Source organism: Hyperolius riggenbachi, chromosome 5, assembly GCF_040937935.1.
Source record: "Hyperolius riggenbachi isolate aHypRig1 chromosome 5, aHypRig1.pri, whole genome shotgun sequence".
NCBI classification, from domain to species: domain Eukaryota; kingdom Metazoa; phylum Chordata; class Amphibia; order Anura; family Hyperoliidae; genus Hyperolius; species Hyperolius riggenbachi.
Window position 1 is genome coordinate 44,811,414 of NC_090650.1, and position 15,533 is coordinate 44,826,946.

Here is a 15,533-nt window from a genome sequence, read left to right on the forward strand (position 1 = left end):
AATTTTTACAATAGTTTGAAATTTCACATTATGATTTTGCATGGTAACTACGAATTTCACTGCAAAATTACTACTATGTGAAATTCGATATTCTTGCTACTAATTACCCCGCGCAATCTGTTGCCCAAGGGGATCGAGTCCCAATCTCTGCTGGCAATAGTAATTGTGCGTGCGTTTGCACAGGTTAGATAATATACAGTAACTACAAATATTCATATTCCAAAGTATAGTTCAACTGAGAAGTGAGACATTATTTTATGACGTGATTTAGAAGCGAGATTGCCACGAGGCGCAATGACAACCTCTCTACGTGATCACAGCACGCTGCTCAGCTACACGATAACATCTTTTTCATCCACACTCGGAAAACAGCTTTGCCTTTTATCGTGGCCGAACGGAGGGTCTGTAATCTTGATAAACAGAATAAAACTTTAATGGGGGAGTAGAAGCTGATCAATTGCCCACCAGCTTTCAAAGACATTAAAAGCACGTACTGACCTCCCTACATGTAACATGGCTGCTTATTTATTTATGCCTTGATATATTAGGTCACTTCATGTTTATTCAGAAGAAGAACAGCAATGGTTCGCAGATTGCGTCGTTGTGGAGCCCGAAGTTCAGCCAGGCGGGAACGGGCTGTTCCCTGATCTTCTGGTGAGCAAAGCTTTCATCTCTCGCTTCTGATAACAGTTTCTGCTTTGCATGCTGTGCTTCTTATCAGTGGGAGAGCAAAAGGCATTTACAATTAAACAGCAGCGATAGCCGACACGGGAAGTCAAATGGAGCGCTCCAAACGATATCTAAGGAGTATCACAGCCATGCTTAAAGTGAACTGAGTACCATTTTTAGCACCCACGGTCTCTTGTTAGCATATTAAAAATGCATGCTAGCAGTGTGGCTTATTAACAAAAAAACCTTCAATTTTACCTTTTTTTATACATGTAAAAGTTTAGCAGAAGCTTTTATTACCCTACTTCTGCATACGGCAGGGCCTGCCCCACCACAGAAATTTCAGGCAAATAAGGACTGATGTAATTATTTTATTGTATACATTAGCAGAATGCAAACAAAAGCGTTCATCAGCAGCGGTGGGAGGTGGGGAGAGATAGGACACTGTTCTTCAAAGAGTTTAGAGAAGTCACAGATGTTGTCTTCACACCTGCCCCTGGACAAATAAGGGCAGATAGAATGGGGAGGGGGGGGGGGGGGCATGGCAGATCTTATAGCTATTAGAAATCAGGGGAAAGTGCATGAAAAATGGTACTTGGTCCCCTTTAAGGGCACATTTGCACTGAAAGTGCTAAAATAGCAGTAGTGCATTTTTAGAAGTTGCCGGGTGCTTAGGGGTATAACTGTAGCCATAGTGGCTGCTGTGGGATCCAGGATCATTGTGGCCCAGCTTTTTCCTAATGTGTTCGTTCAGAGATGGGGCACACGATATGTGTAAGGTGTGAATTGGGTAAATGACCGGTATACACTGTGAAATCAACACAGCACTCTGTGTCCATGGGCTGTATGCGCTGTACATTACTGTATGTTGCTGTTGTCCTCTTTTATCTATAATGGCAGGTGCTATTGCTCATGCGTGCCTAAAACAAGAGACTTCATGAACATGTGGGGCCTCATGAGTTGCAGTTACACCTCTGCTGATGCTAACTGGCATTGACTGTTGTTTTTAGAAGGTGCAGACTGCTGCTGAGAGGATTGGGTTATATTCACCAAACCGCTGTACACTTAATGTGTGCAGGCAGTATATGTAAAGTTTAAAGTGGACCTGAACTCTTGCACAGGACAAAAAGAAAATGTAACAGAAATGCACCCTGTATGTATTTAAAAGATTTTAACCTGTGTAATCCCCCCTCATTTTGTGTCTAATCACTAGTTGTATTTGATCCCTCCCCTATGTCACATGACTATACCAGATAAGCAGATAAGCCCATTTGAAAGCACAGTCTGTAAACAATATGTCTGCTTCCATGAATCAGGAAGTAGAAACTGCGCTGATTTATTTTAGGAATTGTATCAGCTGTAACAAAGAAATGTTTTTTGTTTAAAGGTTATTATACTGTTGTGTATCTTTTAGAGCAGAGAGGAGTTCTGAGCTCAGGTCCACTTTAACAGGATTTATGTGGCTTGCACAGCACTTCATGTAATTCGCATAACCCATGTTATATACGCAACACCTATGTGTTTTGTGAATTACATAATTTACCTAAAGTGGTGCATGCTCAGAGCTCAATTCACCAATCGTGTAATAGAGCTAGTGGGGCTGAAAATATATTTAGAAAATTTATTCTGAAAAAACACTTTACTTAAAGAAACTCTGAGTCTAAATTCACTTTTTTAACTTGTAGCCAGAAGCAGAACTATAAGCCCTGCTAAACCGCCGCTATCCCGCGGCAAAACAAGGGGTTTATACCCCCCAAACCCCCTCTCCTAACTCTGGGGAGTGCTTCCTGATGAGGCAGAGCTTATGGCTGTAGCTCTGCCACTTAGCACGTCAATCCCTGCTGATCGCCGCCTCTCCCCCCCCCCCCCTCTCAATCTTCCTTCACAGAGTGGGGCGGGCGAGAGGTGGAGTTCCGCGCAGCGATTGACGCGCATAGAGGCAGAGCTACAGCTGAAAGCTCTGCCTCCCGGGGCAGCAAAATCCATGACCAAGAAAGTCGTGGATTTTGCAGGGGGGGATTTGGGGGGTATAAACCCCTCATTTTGCCGCTGGAAAGCAGTGGTTTAGCAGGGCTTATAGTTCTGCTTCTGGCTACAAGTTAAAAAAAGTGAATTTAGACTCGCTTCAGAGTCTCTTTAATTAAAGCTAATGTAAATTGAAATAAAAAAAACAGATACTCTTCTATGGAGAGGGAAGGTTCTGGGTCCAATAGAACCTTTCCATTCTCTCCTGGTCACCTTGTTCCAATGCTGTCACCTCATTCCAATCTGCCGCCGTGGGGGACTTCAGAAGTATTCGGAACCCTGAGTTCTCCTGAAGAAGGGTGGCTAACTACTGTGCATTCATGAGCCCTTCAAGAGAGGGCGCTCGCGCATGCGCAGTACAGTGCCGCCTGTCTTTGGCAGCACTCAGGCTCCTGAATACTTATGAAACCTTTTCTGGCGGTACAGAGTAGTATTCAACCGATCGGTTGGACACTGCTAAAGGGGATGACAACGCTGGAACTAGGGATCCGTGAAAGGAGCGGGAAGGCTGTATAGGACCCAGAGCCTTCCCTCTCCATAGGTAAGTTTCGTTTTTTTTTTAGTTTGGTTGACATTTACTTTAATGGAGTGGGATGTTAATATCCATTCCTAGCATTAATATAATGCCCGGAGATCCACTTTAATTTACAAAAGAATGTTTTTTCTTACTTCAGGTATTATAACTCTGGATTGTCTGTGGGAGTAGTAGAGATTCATCTACATATTGAAAATGAGAATAGCCCCACCCTCCTTTGGAGGACCTACTACAACCAGGGGAATCAGTGGTGGAAGGGGATAATTCAGCTGGACCGCCTGTCTCACCCCTTTCACTTATCCGTGAATAAGATCAGCGTGGGCCTCTATGAAGGTGTATCTGCCATTGATGACGTTGTTTTTGAGAATTGTTCCCTTCCTCCGCCTGCATCTAGTTGCAATGGGACTGACCACTTCTGGTGTGCAGACACCAGGGCTTGTATCAGCAGTCTGCAGGTGTGTGATCTGATTGACGATTGTGGCGATGGCTCTGATGAGATTAACTGCAGTAAGTGTAACTTCGGTTTTACTCCAATAATGTGAATCAGCTGTGATCAGGGGGCGACACTCTAAAGGGACAACAGCACTGTAACTTCAGGGAGACTCAGTACAATAGGGGGCCACAACTACTTACCCTCTATACCTCTGATAGAGCGCTTCAACCTCCAGATCAGGTGTGGTTATGGTCAATTTCTTGAATTACAAAGACAGGAAGAGGGCAGGTGGAGTGGGAGGAGCCTGGCCACTTGCCAAGTCTAATGATAACCACTGACACCACTGGGTGGGGCAAATTATATGGCGTCCCGGGCCAGATTTTGCCCACAGGCCAGAGTCTGTCACCTATGCAATAGACATTGAGGTTGACTTGGTTCCAGTGTTCAATTTTAGCCCACGTTGTATTTGAGTTTGACAACCTTCATTATTTCATTGAGTTCTGCTTTAAAAATTTTAGACATCTTTAGCGAAAAAGACATTTACCCTGTAATTTTGTTATATACTGTTGAATTCATGTAGTAGATTTTTCTGACAAATGAATATCAAGATGTAAACAGTCATTTTCAACAACACTTTAATGTAGTGTAAAAATTGTACATTTCTATCTGGAGGCCTATTTCCTTGCAATTTTCCATAACAGCTATATTATCATGGCTATGTGCTTTGATATACATGATGGTGAATCTGAGGATGCCTAGTGCTTTGCCTTAGTAATGTTATCTGCCTTTGATGTTCTGATATTGAGATGATTAGGAGAAATTGTAATAAAAGGCTAAATCTGCAGAGATGAAACACAGCATTTGCAAAATGTCTAACCTGCCAGCAGGTTCCTGTATCCCGGCAACAGCTGCATGGCCTGACATGTGACGTGCTGCTATACTAAGCTAAAATCTCTTGCATCACAAATCTGACTTTTGTTAATGATATCAGAGAGAGCTAAAGGTTCATTTTAAGATGGAACTCTAGTTGAAACGTTTCATTTGAGCTTTAAAAATCACTAAGCGTAAACTAAAATCTATCTGATGGGGGCACAGACAGCAATAAATTCACCCTTTTTAGTAATGTGAGAGAGTGTAAGAAGACCTAAGGCTTTTACTGTCTGTGCAGCAAATATTTTCCTCACTTCCATTTTAACAATAAAAAAGGAGACAATAATTGGAGTATATAAAAATAGAAAGGGATTTCAACCCTAGAGTGGTGTTCATACATCTGGCCTGTAGATGGCACTGTTATAGTTTAATTAATGTATAAGATTATCTAGACTGTTGAGGGTTGCTGGTTTGTGTTTTTCCCTGGCTGGAGACACGGAGAAAGAGCCACTGTTTATGTAGAAAGCTGGTAAATCCTGTAATCTAGATTCTGTTATTCTGCAGTCATGACTACTGAACACATCAACTGGGTTTAATAAACTGCTTAGGTTTAAGTTTTAATTTTTTTTTTTGCAATTTGTAAAACTGAATCGAACTCTTGTACAGCACACGGTGAAAAGTCTTTCTTTCACATACAGTATAGTTCCTGAAGACATTCAATGCTCTGTGTGTCTGTATTTTTTTACCCAGATCGAAGTGTCTGATTAGTTCTTCTCAGCAGCAGTGAATAGACTGCAGGAAAGCTCTGCCCAGGCAGCATACAGTAAACACTGAGGCTTAACCCCTTCAGTGCTTCCTGCAAAGTGAACCCAAGTGCTAAACTTCATTTTTTTAGGATTTCCATAAACTATAATGAAGATTTTTTTTTCACTATAAAGGTTATCATGCTGTAGCTATTTTTTAGAGCAGGGAGGAAGTTCTGTGTCCACTTTAAGTAAGGGTGGCAAACAGACATCACTTTAAGCCCCCATACTTTTTCTCCACCTCTTTTTTTTTTTAGCACACAGAGTTTGGCAAAAGCCCCTTGGGACAAAAGGGCTTTGGGAGAAGGAGAGGTTTTGCTGGTCCCATTGTTAGTTTCCCTCGTAGTCAGGACCAGTGCTACCATAGAAGCAAAGGGGGCAATTGCTCCAGGGACCCAGAACCTATAGGGGCTCCCCAATGTGTCTCCCCACCAACTTAATTGTTTTTCCCTGACACATCTTTAAAAGAATAGCATCTCACCTGTCCCGGTGGGCACCACAGAAGAGCATGTCGCTGGGACAGGGGAGTTGCTACTCTGTCAAAGTCATTGCAGGGGCCCTGGGGAGCACAGTTAAAGGAAACCAGAGATGAATGCTTTAGCACAAAATAAACATATCCCCCGATAGATTTTACAAAATAAATACTATACCTGGTATTTTTGCTGCTCTGGTGTGCCGTTTTTTGTGTGTTTTTTTTTTTTTTTTTACTAAAACTCCATGCAAAACTCAGTTCATCAGAAAAGCATATTATTTAGTGGGCTGTGTGCAAAATGAAATCACCATTTCTAAAAACCTCTAATGACTAACAAATCTAGATTTAAAAAAATTCCTCGGCACCAGCAGTTCCTCCCATCTCATCACAGCTCTCTGTGATGCTGCGAGTATGCAGAACAGGAAAGCAGAGCAAGAAGGGGGCAGGCTTGGGCTTGAAAAGACATCAGAGAAGACAGACTCAGCTATAATGATTCCTGAGCCAAGCCAGACTGAATGCTCAGTCAGGGAATTTATCAGGGCTGATAACAAGCAGGCTGAGCAGTGAAGAATGACAGAGAGAGTTGGGTAGATGTTTTATTTAATGTTCCCACTGATATATATGGTAAAATACATGAGGGTGCTTCGTCTCTAGTACACTTTAAGTTGGGCGGTGAGTGAGGAGGGGGCGCAGCTGGCTAAGGGGCCCTGTGGGGAAATATAGCTGCAACAAATTGCTAGGGTGTGTATATTAATAAACTTACTATCTAACACACACCATACAATCTTTAGAAAAATTTACTGCATTCCGGATCGATAAAAAAAAATAAAAAATAGGAAATGGGAAATCCGATCAGACTTTCCAGTCGAATGGAAAAAAAAAACGTTTGATTTTTTCGGGAGATCCAATCATATTTATCGATTTGCCGTGAAATCGGATGATTTTATTGTATCGTGTGTGGCAACCTTTAGCATTAGGAAACTAAGGAAACCAAGATGTACATGTGTCAAAGAGTAAAGTGCACTATAATTACCCTAGAAACGATCTATACAAAGATGCCTGCCAGCCTGCCCTCTCATGGCACTCTATACTGGCAGTTGGACTGAGCCACTTCTGTCCAGTGGGTGCTTTTGAAAAGTAAGGAATTCCTGTGAATCCCACATGATTAGATGGATTATTCAAAAACCTGTCAGATCTCAAAGATTGTTACTACCATCTGTGATGATAGCCACGTAAGAAAAAGAGTAATTTACAGAGCATTTTACTCTGTGACATACATACATCTTATGTTTTCATACTTATGTATGAATGTATTTTTTCGTGATAGTGGTCCTTGAAAGCGAACGGTGTAAAAACTGTGCAGGAGATTTGGGTGCAGCCGGCACCACCATAGGCTGTAATAGGAATTCTGGCTATAGCGACGCTAAGTGAGTAATTAGGGTGCGTCGAAAGACAACGCACCAAAATTAAAATAGAAACACTGTAATTCGGCCACCAGCAATAGCTGGAAGCCGAATTACATTTTCCCCCCACTATCCAGGACCACCTGGAAGGGGAATAGTAATTAGCACTACAGGGACTTGGGCAGGAGCAGAATGAGCCATTCATCAGCTTTACCCTGCACCCAAATCTCCTGGCGGACCGCTGCTTGCACATTGTCCCACAGGTAGAGCACATCTGAAGGTATGTTTTAACCATGTTGTAAATGTTGCAATGGTGAAATATTTTCTATGCGTGTAAAGGTATTTACAGAAGCCTGTCACAATAAAGCTTTTTAATGGAGAAGACTACCCAGTAGTGCCAGATATATTTACGTCCAGCAAATGATTAACCCATTCAGGTTCCGTGGTTTTCACGTGAGAAATGTTCACCTCCCATTCATTAGCCTATAACTTTATCACTACTTATCACAATGAACTGATCTATATCTTATTTTTTCCGCCACCAATTAGGCTTTCTTTGGGGGGTACATTTTGCTAAGAGCCATTTTACTGTAAAGGCATTTTAACAGGAAGAATAAGACAAAAATGGAAAAATTCATTATTTCTCAGTTTTCAGCCATTATAGTTTTAAAATAATACATGCCTCCATAATTAAAACTCACGTATTGTATTTGCCCATATGTCCCGGTTATTACACCGTTAAAATTATGTCCCTATCACAATGTATGGCGACAATATTTTATTTGGAAATAAAGGTGCATTTTTTCCATTTTGCATCTATCACTATTAACAAGTTTAAAATAAAAAAAATATAGAAATATTTCATCTTTACATTGATATTTAAAAAGTTTAGACCCTTAGGTAAATATTTACGGTAGCGCGCATGGTTCCTGGACGTAGTTTCTACATCCAGGAACCAAAATAGGTTAATATGTATGCCCTTTAAAGAGAATCTGTACTCTAATATTCTTACACTAAAAAGCATACCATTCTATTCCTTACTTTCTCCTGGGCCCCTCTGTGCTGTTTCTGCCACTCCCTGCTGCAATCCTGGCTTGTAATTAACAGTTTTATGTTAAAGATAATTAATTAAAGTGCGCTCCTCACTGATTCGCTATTAATATTGTTATTGGTATATGCCTGGTGCGCTGTCACCAATGGGAAGTGTATATACCCTTTTAAAATTATTATATTTATGAGACGTCAGCGCTCAACAGGTCTGATTACAATTAGGAATATCCCCTAGGGTTCACCACCCCTCAAACTCAGTGACACAATTAACACAGTTTTTTCACAGATCTATCACCAATACAGATTCTCCCATACTCAACACATATATAAATTAACACAAGTGATACCACTGCTGGTCAGCCACGTTATCTGGTAAGAGGCTGGTGTGGTTATATGGTGCCTGGGATATTTAGAGGGGCACCTGGTGAAAACTGGTGAAGGCTTGAATGTCCTACACGCGGTGGTGTGCATCAAGTATATACATACTACACTAGAAAGTATATATTTTTTCTTCCATGACTGGCTGGCACAACATTGAAGATACAGGAGATCGGTGTGGTTTTAAAGTTCGGAGGAGGTGTACTGGCTGGGCCGTACGCGATATATGCCAACTGTTATGATTGGCATGGAAATCTGGTGAGCAGTATTGTTTGTTAAAAACTTGGATTTTGTTGCTATTTGAAATAGGAAACTCTAATCAGTATTTGGATACACATCTGAATTGGGACTTATATGCTGGGACTTTCACATTCGCATGCTTGTGTATAAGATATATTCGTGCATACAATCCTCCTTACTGTTGCCATTGGGGACTAGGAATGATTGGATACGGTGCTTTAATGAATATCACTTGTGTTAATTTATATATGTGTTGAGTATGGGAGAATCTGTATTGGTGATAGATTTGTGAAAAAACTGTGTTAATTGTGCCACTGAGTTTGAGGGGTGGTGAACCCTAGGGGATATTCCTAATTGCAATTAGACCTGTTGAGCGCTGACGTAAATATCAGAATTAACAGTTTTAGGCAGTGTTTACAAACAAACTAACCAGCTTGTGATAGGCTCACATAAACAGAGTGTGTGAGTGTTAAATGTGGGATTTGTACTTTAAGAACAAAGTCTTTCAGAGACCAGAGTAAATCATTTAAAAGGATGTGGTTGTTTATTTAACATTATTGATTTTCCATGAATATTCAAAAATATAAATCAATAAAGGTACAAATCTTAGTTACGTTACAAATGATTACAAAAAATGAACAAATTGATTGTATGTCTGTATGTATGAAAGTATGTGTGTGTCTGTGAAGTGAAAATGGCAGAATGACCCACTCCCGCCTAAAACTCCTTACATAAAGAAATGGGCTGGGCCCACAGTATAACACGAGACTATCTGTGATTGGTCCAATTAAACAATGCTGTAGTCTCTATTGGTCGACTACTGAACCTAGCTACTTTAGTTAACTGTTCATTTATCACAAAGAAAGCACGTTCCCATCTGGCTCAAACCAGAACTGGCAGTCTCATTGTAACACTATGGCTTGAGACATAATGGGATACAGCTGTCTTACCAGCTTCTGACTGGGGGGGGATGGTTAGGCATAGAATTCCTGAGAACAGGACTATAGTCTATAGAATATCCACAACAGCCTTGTTACCCTAACCTAAATAATCGAAGATTTCTTTCAATCAGTCTTATCAATATCACATATATAATTGATCTATAGCTTTGATATCTCAATCGCGTCACATCCAATATAGATAATTATTGTTCTCATCACAACAGGGCCCTAGTTATGAAGAGAGCTTAAATCATCACATATTTAGATTGCTCAGAGATTAAAATATTAAAACTACTTATTACAGTGAGTCATACAGAGTGTGCAGGGGGCCTGCAGAGGGTGTTTATCGCTTCTATCCAATTACAAGCAGCCCTGCACATTCCACACGTTCAAGCCTTAGCCCGACAGACAGGACAGAGGAAAGGAGATACGATTTATTACAGAGACAGTGCAATTAGGAAAGGCTGCAGTAAGCCAGAGCACATTAGAATAGGCATAGGAACTTATAGGATAGAAGAACTAAGGCTGAAAAATTTGTTACAGAGTCTCTTTAAAGGACCATCCCAAGACCTTAGATAATATTGTTTTGCGTATGTTAATAAGCCTTTAGCACACGACTTTATTTATTTGCTTGAAAAAATGTTTTTGTTTAAAATAAATGTGCGTATAGCCATAGTCCATCTCTGTCATTAATTTCCCACAACAATGCTTCCTTCCAGCCTCAGAATTACAGTGTGACTTTGAAGACGGACTGTGTAACTGGTCACAAGACAAAGAAGATGACTTTGACTGGACCAGATATCAAGGCCAAACTCCAACTCTTGACACGGGACCTATGAAGGACCATACAATAGGAACAGTCAGAGGACATTACCTCTACATTGAGACCTCAGAGCCTCAGATGTACAAGAACCAGGCCGTCCTGTTGAGTCCAGAAATAGACGCAACAGTCAACAACAATAACAAGACCTGCATCTTCCGCTTCTATTATCACATGTACGGAAAGCAGATCTACTCTTTGGCAGTCCACAAGAGAACCTTGAGGAACACCAGAGGCCAGCTTCTGTGGCAGGCATTTGGCAATAAAGGAAACTGGTGGTTGAAGAAAGTCCTATTTATAAACAGTTCTCTTCCATTTCAGGTAACTTAGAAACATATTGTATGTTGTGTTTGAATTATTACGACATTATGGACCGCATAGGCTAAAAATAGTAATATAGTATGTAAAAAGACAGATCAAATCTATTGTGAGAGGTATATTTTGTAACTCAAGGGGACCATTTTTAAGCATCTCATTTTTTTATTTTCTATATAACACACATTTTCAGTTCCCTACACCCCAAAAGTTCACAATGTCTAAATAAGATAGAAGGCCACAGAGACATTTACTGTACAAATCCCATGCGTTATACACCAAAGAAATTTTGTCTCAAGTCAGATAGCTAATTCATTTTTACATAAAAGCACTACTTTAATTCAAATGATAGATTTCTCCATACAAACATCAACAATATTTTGAACGTACATACTAGCATTGTACACTCTTTTTTTTTTCTTATTCCCAAGAGCTAACACGACTAACATTACTAACATGGTACCATACTCCACTTTTATAGAATATATTATCAGTATACTATTAGGGTATTCTTCCTCCATGCCCTTAACATTTTTGCCTAGAGGCTGGTGACTCCGAAAGTTTGTGCAGATCTTCTTCATCACTTATTAATCTGTTTCTTACCTAACATGACAACACCAGAACAAGTTATGTTTTTGTAACAATTTTTCCTGAGGTTTAAAGCGACACTGAAGTGATAAAAAAATTATGATACAATGATTTTTATGTGTAGTACAGCTAAGAAATAACACATTAGGAGCAGAGACATAAGTCTAATATTGTTTCCAGTACAGGAAGAGTTAAAAAACTCCAGTTTTTATCTATGCAAAAGAGTCATTGAGCTCCACGACTTTCAAGGTCGCAGAGAGCTCTGTCTTCTGAAGCTTGATCTCAACTGTCAGTCACTGTATCTTCTTTTTCTCTCCAGAGGACAGGTCAAAAGTTCACTGGCCTGCTCTGTAAAATCATTTAGAATGTTGAGTAGTGTGTAAACTGCAAATATTAGAGAATGATGCAATGTTATTAAAAAAAAAACCACTGAAAATAAAAATATGAGAATATTTGCTTTGCTACTAATGTTCTAGTAATTATCCGTACTACACAACCAATTCATTATATCATCATTTTTTTTTTCGTTTCAGTGTCTCTTTAAGGGGTTTGCCATTTTTTAGACTCCTTAGTAAAAATGCCATTATTTTTTCTTTTGTTTACTTTCTTAGTGGAGCTCCACTAGAAAACAAGGATCATCCGCAAAGTGGAGACCGTTTTCATTTGAACAGTTACAGAAATACTGTATTTTATAAACTGTACATATAACAGTTACGGAAATACTGTATTTTATTTATTTTATATGCACTGTATCTTGTGATTATTTTTCCACACAATCACCCCCTTTTTTTAAGCGTTTATCACATAGTTTTACAAGGTTTTCATTCCTTCTGTTGTAGTAACATCACACTTCTCGCCTATGGGTTGGAGGAATGGGGGGGCTTCATGTTAATTCTTCTGAACAAACTGTTGCCAGCATTCTGCAGTCACTTGATAGGTCAGTCAAGTGAGGGGCGAGTGCCAAAAACAAGAACGTTTTCACTTGAGCAAGTTTTCACTTGAAAAGACTTATGCACTCAATACTTTTTTATCCACACTTTTAAAAGTATGTTTGAAGTCAACCTAAACTATTAATTTTAGCCTTCGGTATTGATTTTACCATACATTTTCTTTGTTTGGTATTATCTTTTGTGCTATTGATCTTTTTTTGTGAGTTATGTGTTAACTCTCTTACTTATTTCATCTACCAGAAAGAAATTTATTAGAAAGGTCATCAGGGGTAAAGCTGAAAATTAAAGGTCCTGCGTAGCTAGCTTGAATTATATACTCTACAGTAATTTCCAAGAACTGTTCTCACCCTTCAAGAGATTCATTTCACCTTACAGATGTTTCAGAAAAATACTGTCACTGCAAAATCATCCTAATTTGTCTCTTAAGCCTTAGCTTGCCCCTTTTACTGAAATCTAGAAGGAAATCGTATGGAACTCATTTTTCCAACAAACTAGCACTATAAATAGCGGTGTCTACATTGAGCGTGAAATCGGAAATGAAGATTTTTTTTCTTTACTATCATCACAGAGGGGAACGGGAGCTGGGGGGGGGGGGAGGTTGGAATGAGATATGCAGGGTGGTCCTGTAAAGTGGAGTGGCAGCGGAGCTGAACATTATACGTTACCTGCTCCCAGCAGCGATACAGGTCCTTTTAAACTCCGGTTCACTATACAAATGTCGTACAGCCAGCCAATCACCAAGCAGCTTCCGTCCCTGTCTCATGACATGGGACCCAAGCACATAAGCAAAGAAAGGACACAGCACTCAGAGTCTGTATGCAGCAACAAGCTGTATCGGAGCAAGTGGACACACACTACATGTTTCAGGTAGAGCCCTTCCTCAGGTGCTCCACCCGAAACATGTATTGTATGTCTACATGCTCCAACACAGCTTGTTGTTGCATACAGCCTCTGAGCGCCGTGTCCTTTCTTTGCCTTTGTTCATTGGGGGCTGGGTTACCTGTTGGATGCTGGTCACTGGTTGGCTGGATAGTTGCCAGTTACTTAACCAAGGTTTGGAGTCTTTCTCAAGCGTGGGACCGAAGTAAAATTGTGAGTGGATGGCTGCACAGCACATGCCAACTGCAAAGCAAGTGAGGAGAGCCCTATATTGCTGCCAGGTGTGGGTAATGCATAGCTCTCCTTTGGAGCTGCTCTGCACATACAGGACTACCCCCCCCCCCCCCCCCCGGTAATGGAATGACACACGCACCACATCACATGAACACACACACCAGCTAGGGATGGTCGGAAATTTCTCATCAGAAATTGGCTTTCTGACCAGAAAATCAGAATCCGAAAATCGGATTTCCGCAGAAATCCAATTTACCTCAACTCTCAGAGACATTTAGGGCTTGTTTCAACTACACGCAGATTGGATGCAGAATGGATGCAGAAGAACTGACTCCTATAGGCCTGTTAGGCCTGTTTCCACTAAACGCGATTTTTCTGATGCAGATTTTCCCATAGGCCTTCATGGGAGTCAGTTTTTTCCGATTCCACAATTAGACAATGCAGATTTTTTCAAATGGAAATCGGATCGCCATGATAATTATATCTATCCCAACCATCCCTAGCTGGTGCGTGTGTTAATTGACTGTGGTGCGTGTGTTCAGACACGGGGAGATCATACAAACTCCATGCAGATAGTGCTCTGGCTGGGATTTAAACCAGGGACCCAGCGCTGCAAAGCGAGAGTGCTAGCTACTATGCCACACTCTTCACTACATAATAACAACATTACTCTGTTACTCATGTAAGGGGGCGGGGCTACAGTAGCCCCTGCCGCTAATGCTGGGCCCCTCTCCTCCAGCTACTGATGCACAGCACAGAGCCTCCTTTTCCACCAATCATACCCATCTTCTCCAGAAATCTGGAAAAAATAGGTGCTGGCTGGATTTATAATTTTAGTGCTTCCAAGAAAATTTCTTGCTGCTCCTTTTTCATGAGCAGCAGCCCCCTCCCCCCATTTTATGTGCAACCCCCTCTTCCATGTGTAGCATTCATGTACAGCAGCCTCTCTTTCATGTGTAGCATTCATGTACAGCAGCCTCTCTTTCATGTGTAACTCTCTTGAGCGGCAGCATCCCTTTTTCTTGTGTCGCTTCCCTTTTCAATTTTCAGCCTCCACTTCCGTATGCAGCAACCCTTCTTCAATGTCCAGCCACCCCTCTTCCTTGTCTAGCCACTCCCCTTGTGATGCAGCCACCCAAGGCCCGGGCAGTTGTTACCTTTCCAGAACCCGGGCCTTGGATGTGGATGATAAGGAAAAATGATTGGAAATGGTTAGGTGAGAGGTGGTACTAAAGGCTCTGTGTGTCTTATTGCTCAAACACAAATGCCTACCCTAAATAAAAAAGGAAAATAAAAAAATCATAAACCAGCAGCATTAGCTAAAAACAAATCACACTATTTTCTTACCAAGTAATTTCAGCAAAAAAAAAAAAGAAATAGAAGTAAATAAATAAAAGACCATTTCAACTCTGCTAAAAATGATAGTTTGTAAAGCTCAAAGTTACAGAGGGCCCTCATTTCTCGCTAAGCAGTCAGAGAACATATGGGGATATGTTTTAGGTGGTAATTGCTTTGTTTTATATTTGTGCCACTAAAAACTGTAAAATAGCCGTTTTAATGATGTGCCTACATTTAGGAGCATTTAGAGGCATATAAAATAATATAGCTCCAGTCTCTCGCCTCTTCCCGTGCTCTGGCCAACTGCTTCTATCCGAAGACACGGCGCTGAAAATTGCATTTTTTTGGGGCAAATAGAACATGCTGGGACATTTTACAGGGTACATAAAACTGACTTATGAAATATTTTAAAGGTGACATGTCCTCTTTAATTGCACCGCCACCTCGTTACTCGTGACAGTTTTACTTCTGTTAGCTGTATCGACTCCTAGGGTGGCATCTTCGTGATGGTAATTATATACCGCCAACAGGCTCAGACGCTAGTAAATCTCGCTAAGGGAAAACATGAATTCAGGATAAAAAAAATGGAT

The 15,533-nt window shown here is 40.7% G+C and overlaps 1 protein-coding gene across 4 annotated transcripts in view; it reads left to right on the forward strand.

Moving 5' to 3' along the window:
* The window catches only part of MALRD1 (MAM and LDL receptor class A domain containing 1), a 407,541-nt gene that overhangs the window by 68,902 nt on the left and 323,106 nt on the right, over positions 1-15,533 (forward strand). For all 4 annotated transcript variants that reach the window (XM_068235591.1, XM_068235589.1, XM_068235590.1 and 1 more), the window contains 3 exons: positions 549-654; positions 3,369-3,736; positions 10,539-10,960. In XM_068235591.1, the coding sequence (XP_068091692.1) occupies positions 549-654; positions 3,369-3,736; positions 10,539-10,960 (896 nt within the window). The remainder of the gene's footprint in view (positions 1-548; positions 655-3,368; positions 3,737-10,538; positions 10,961-15,533) is intronic.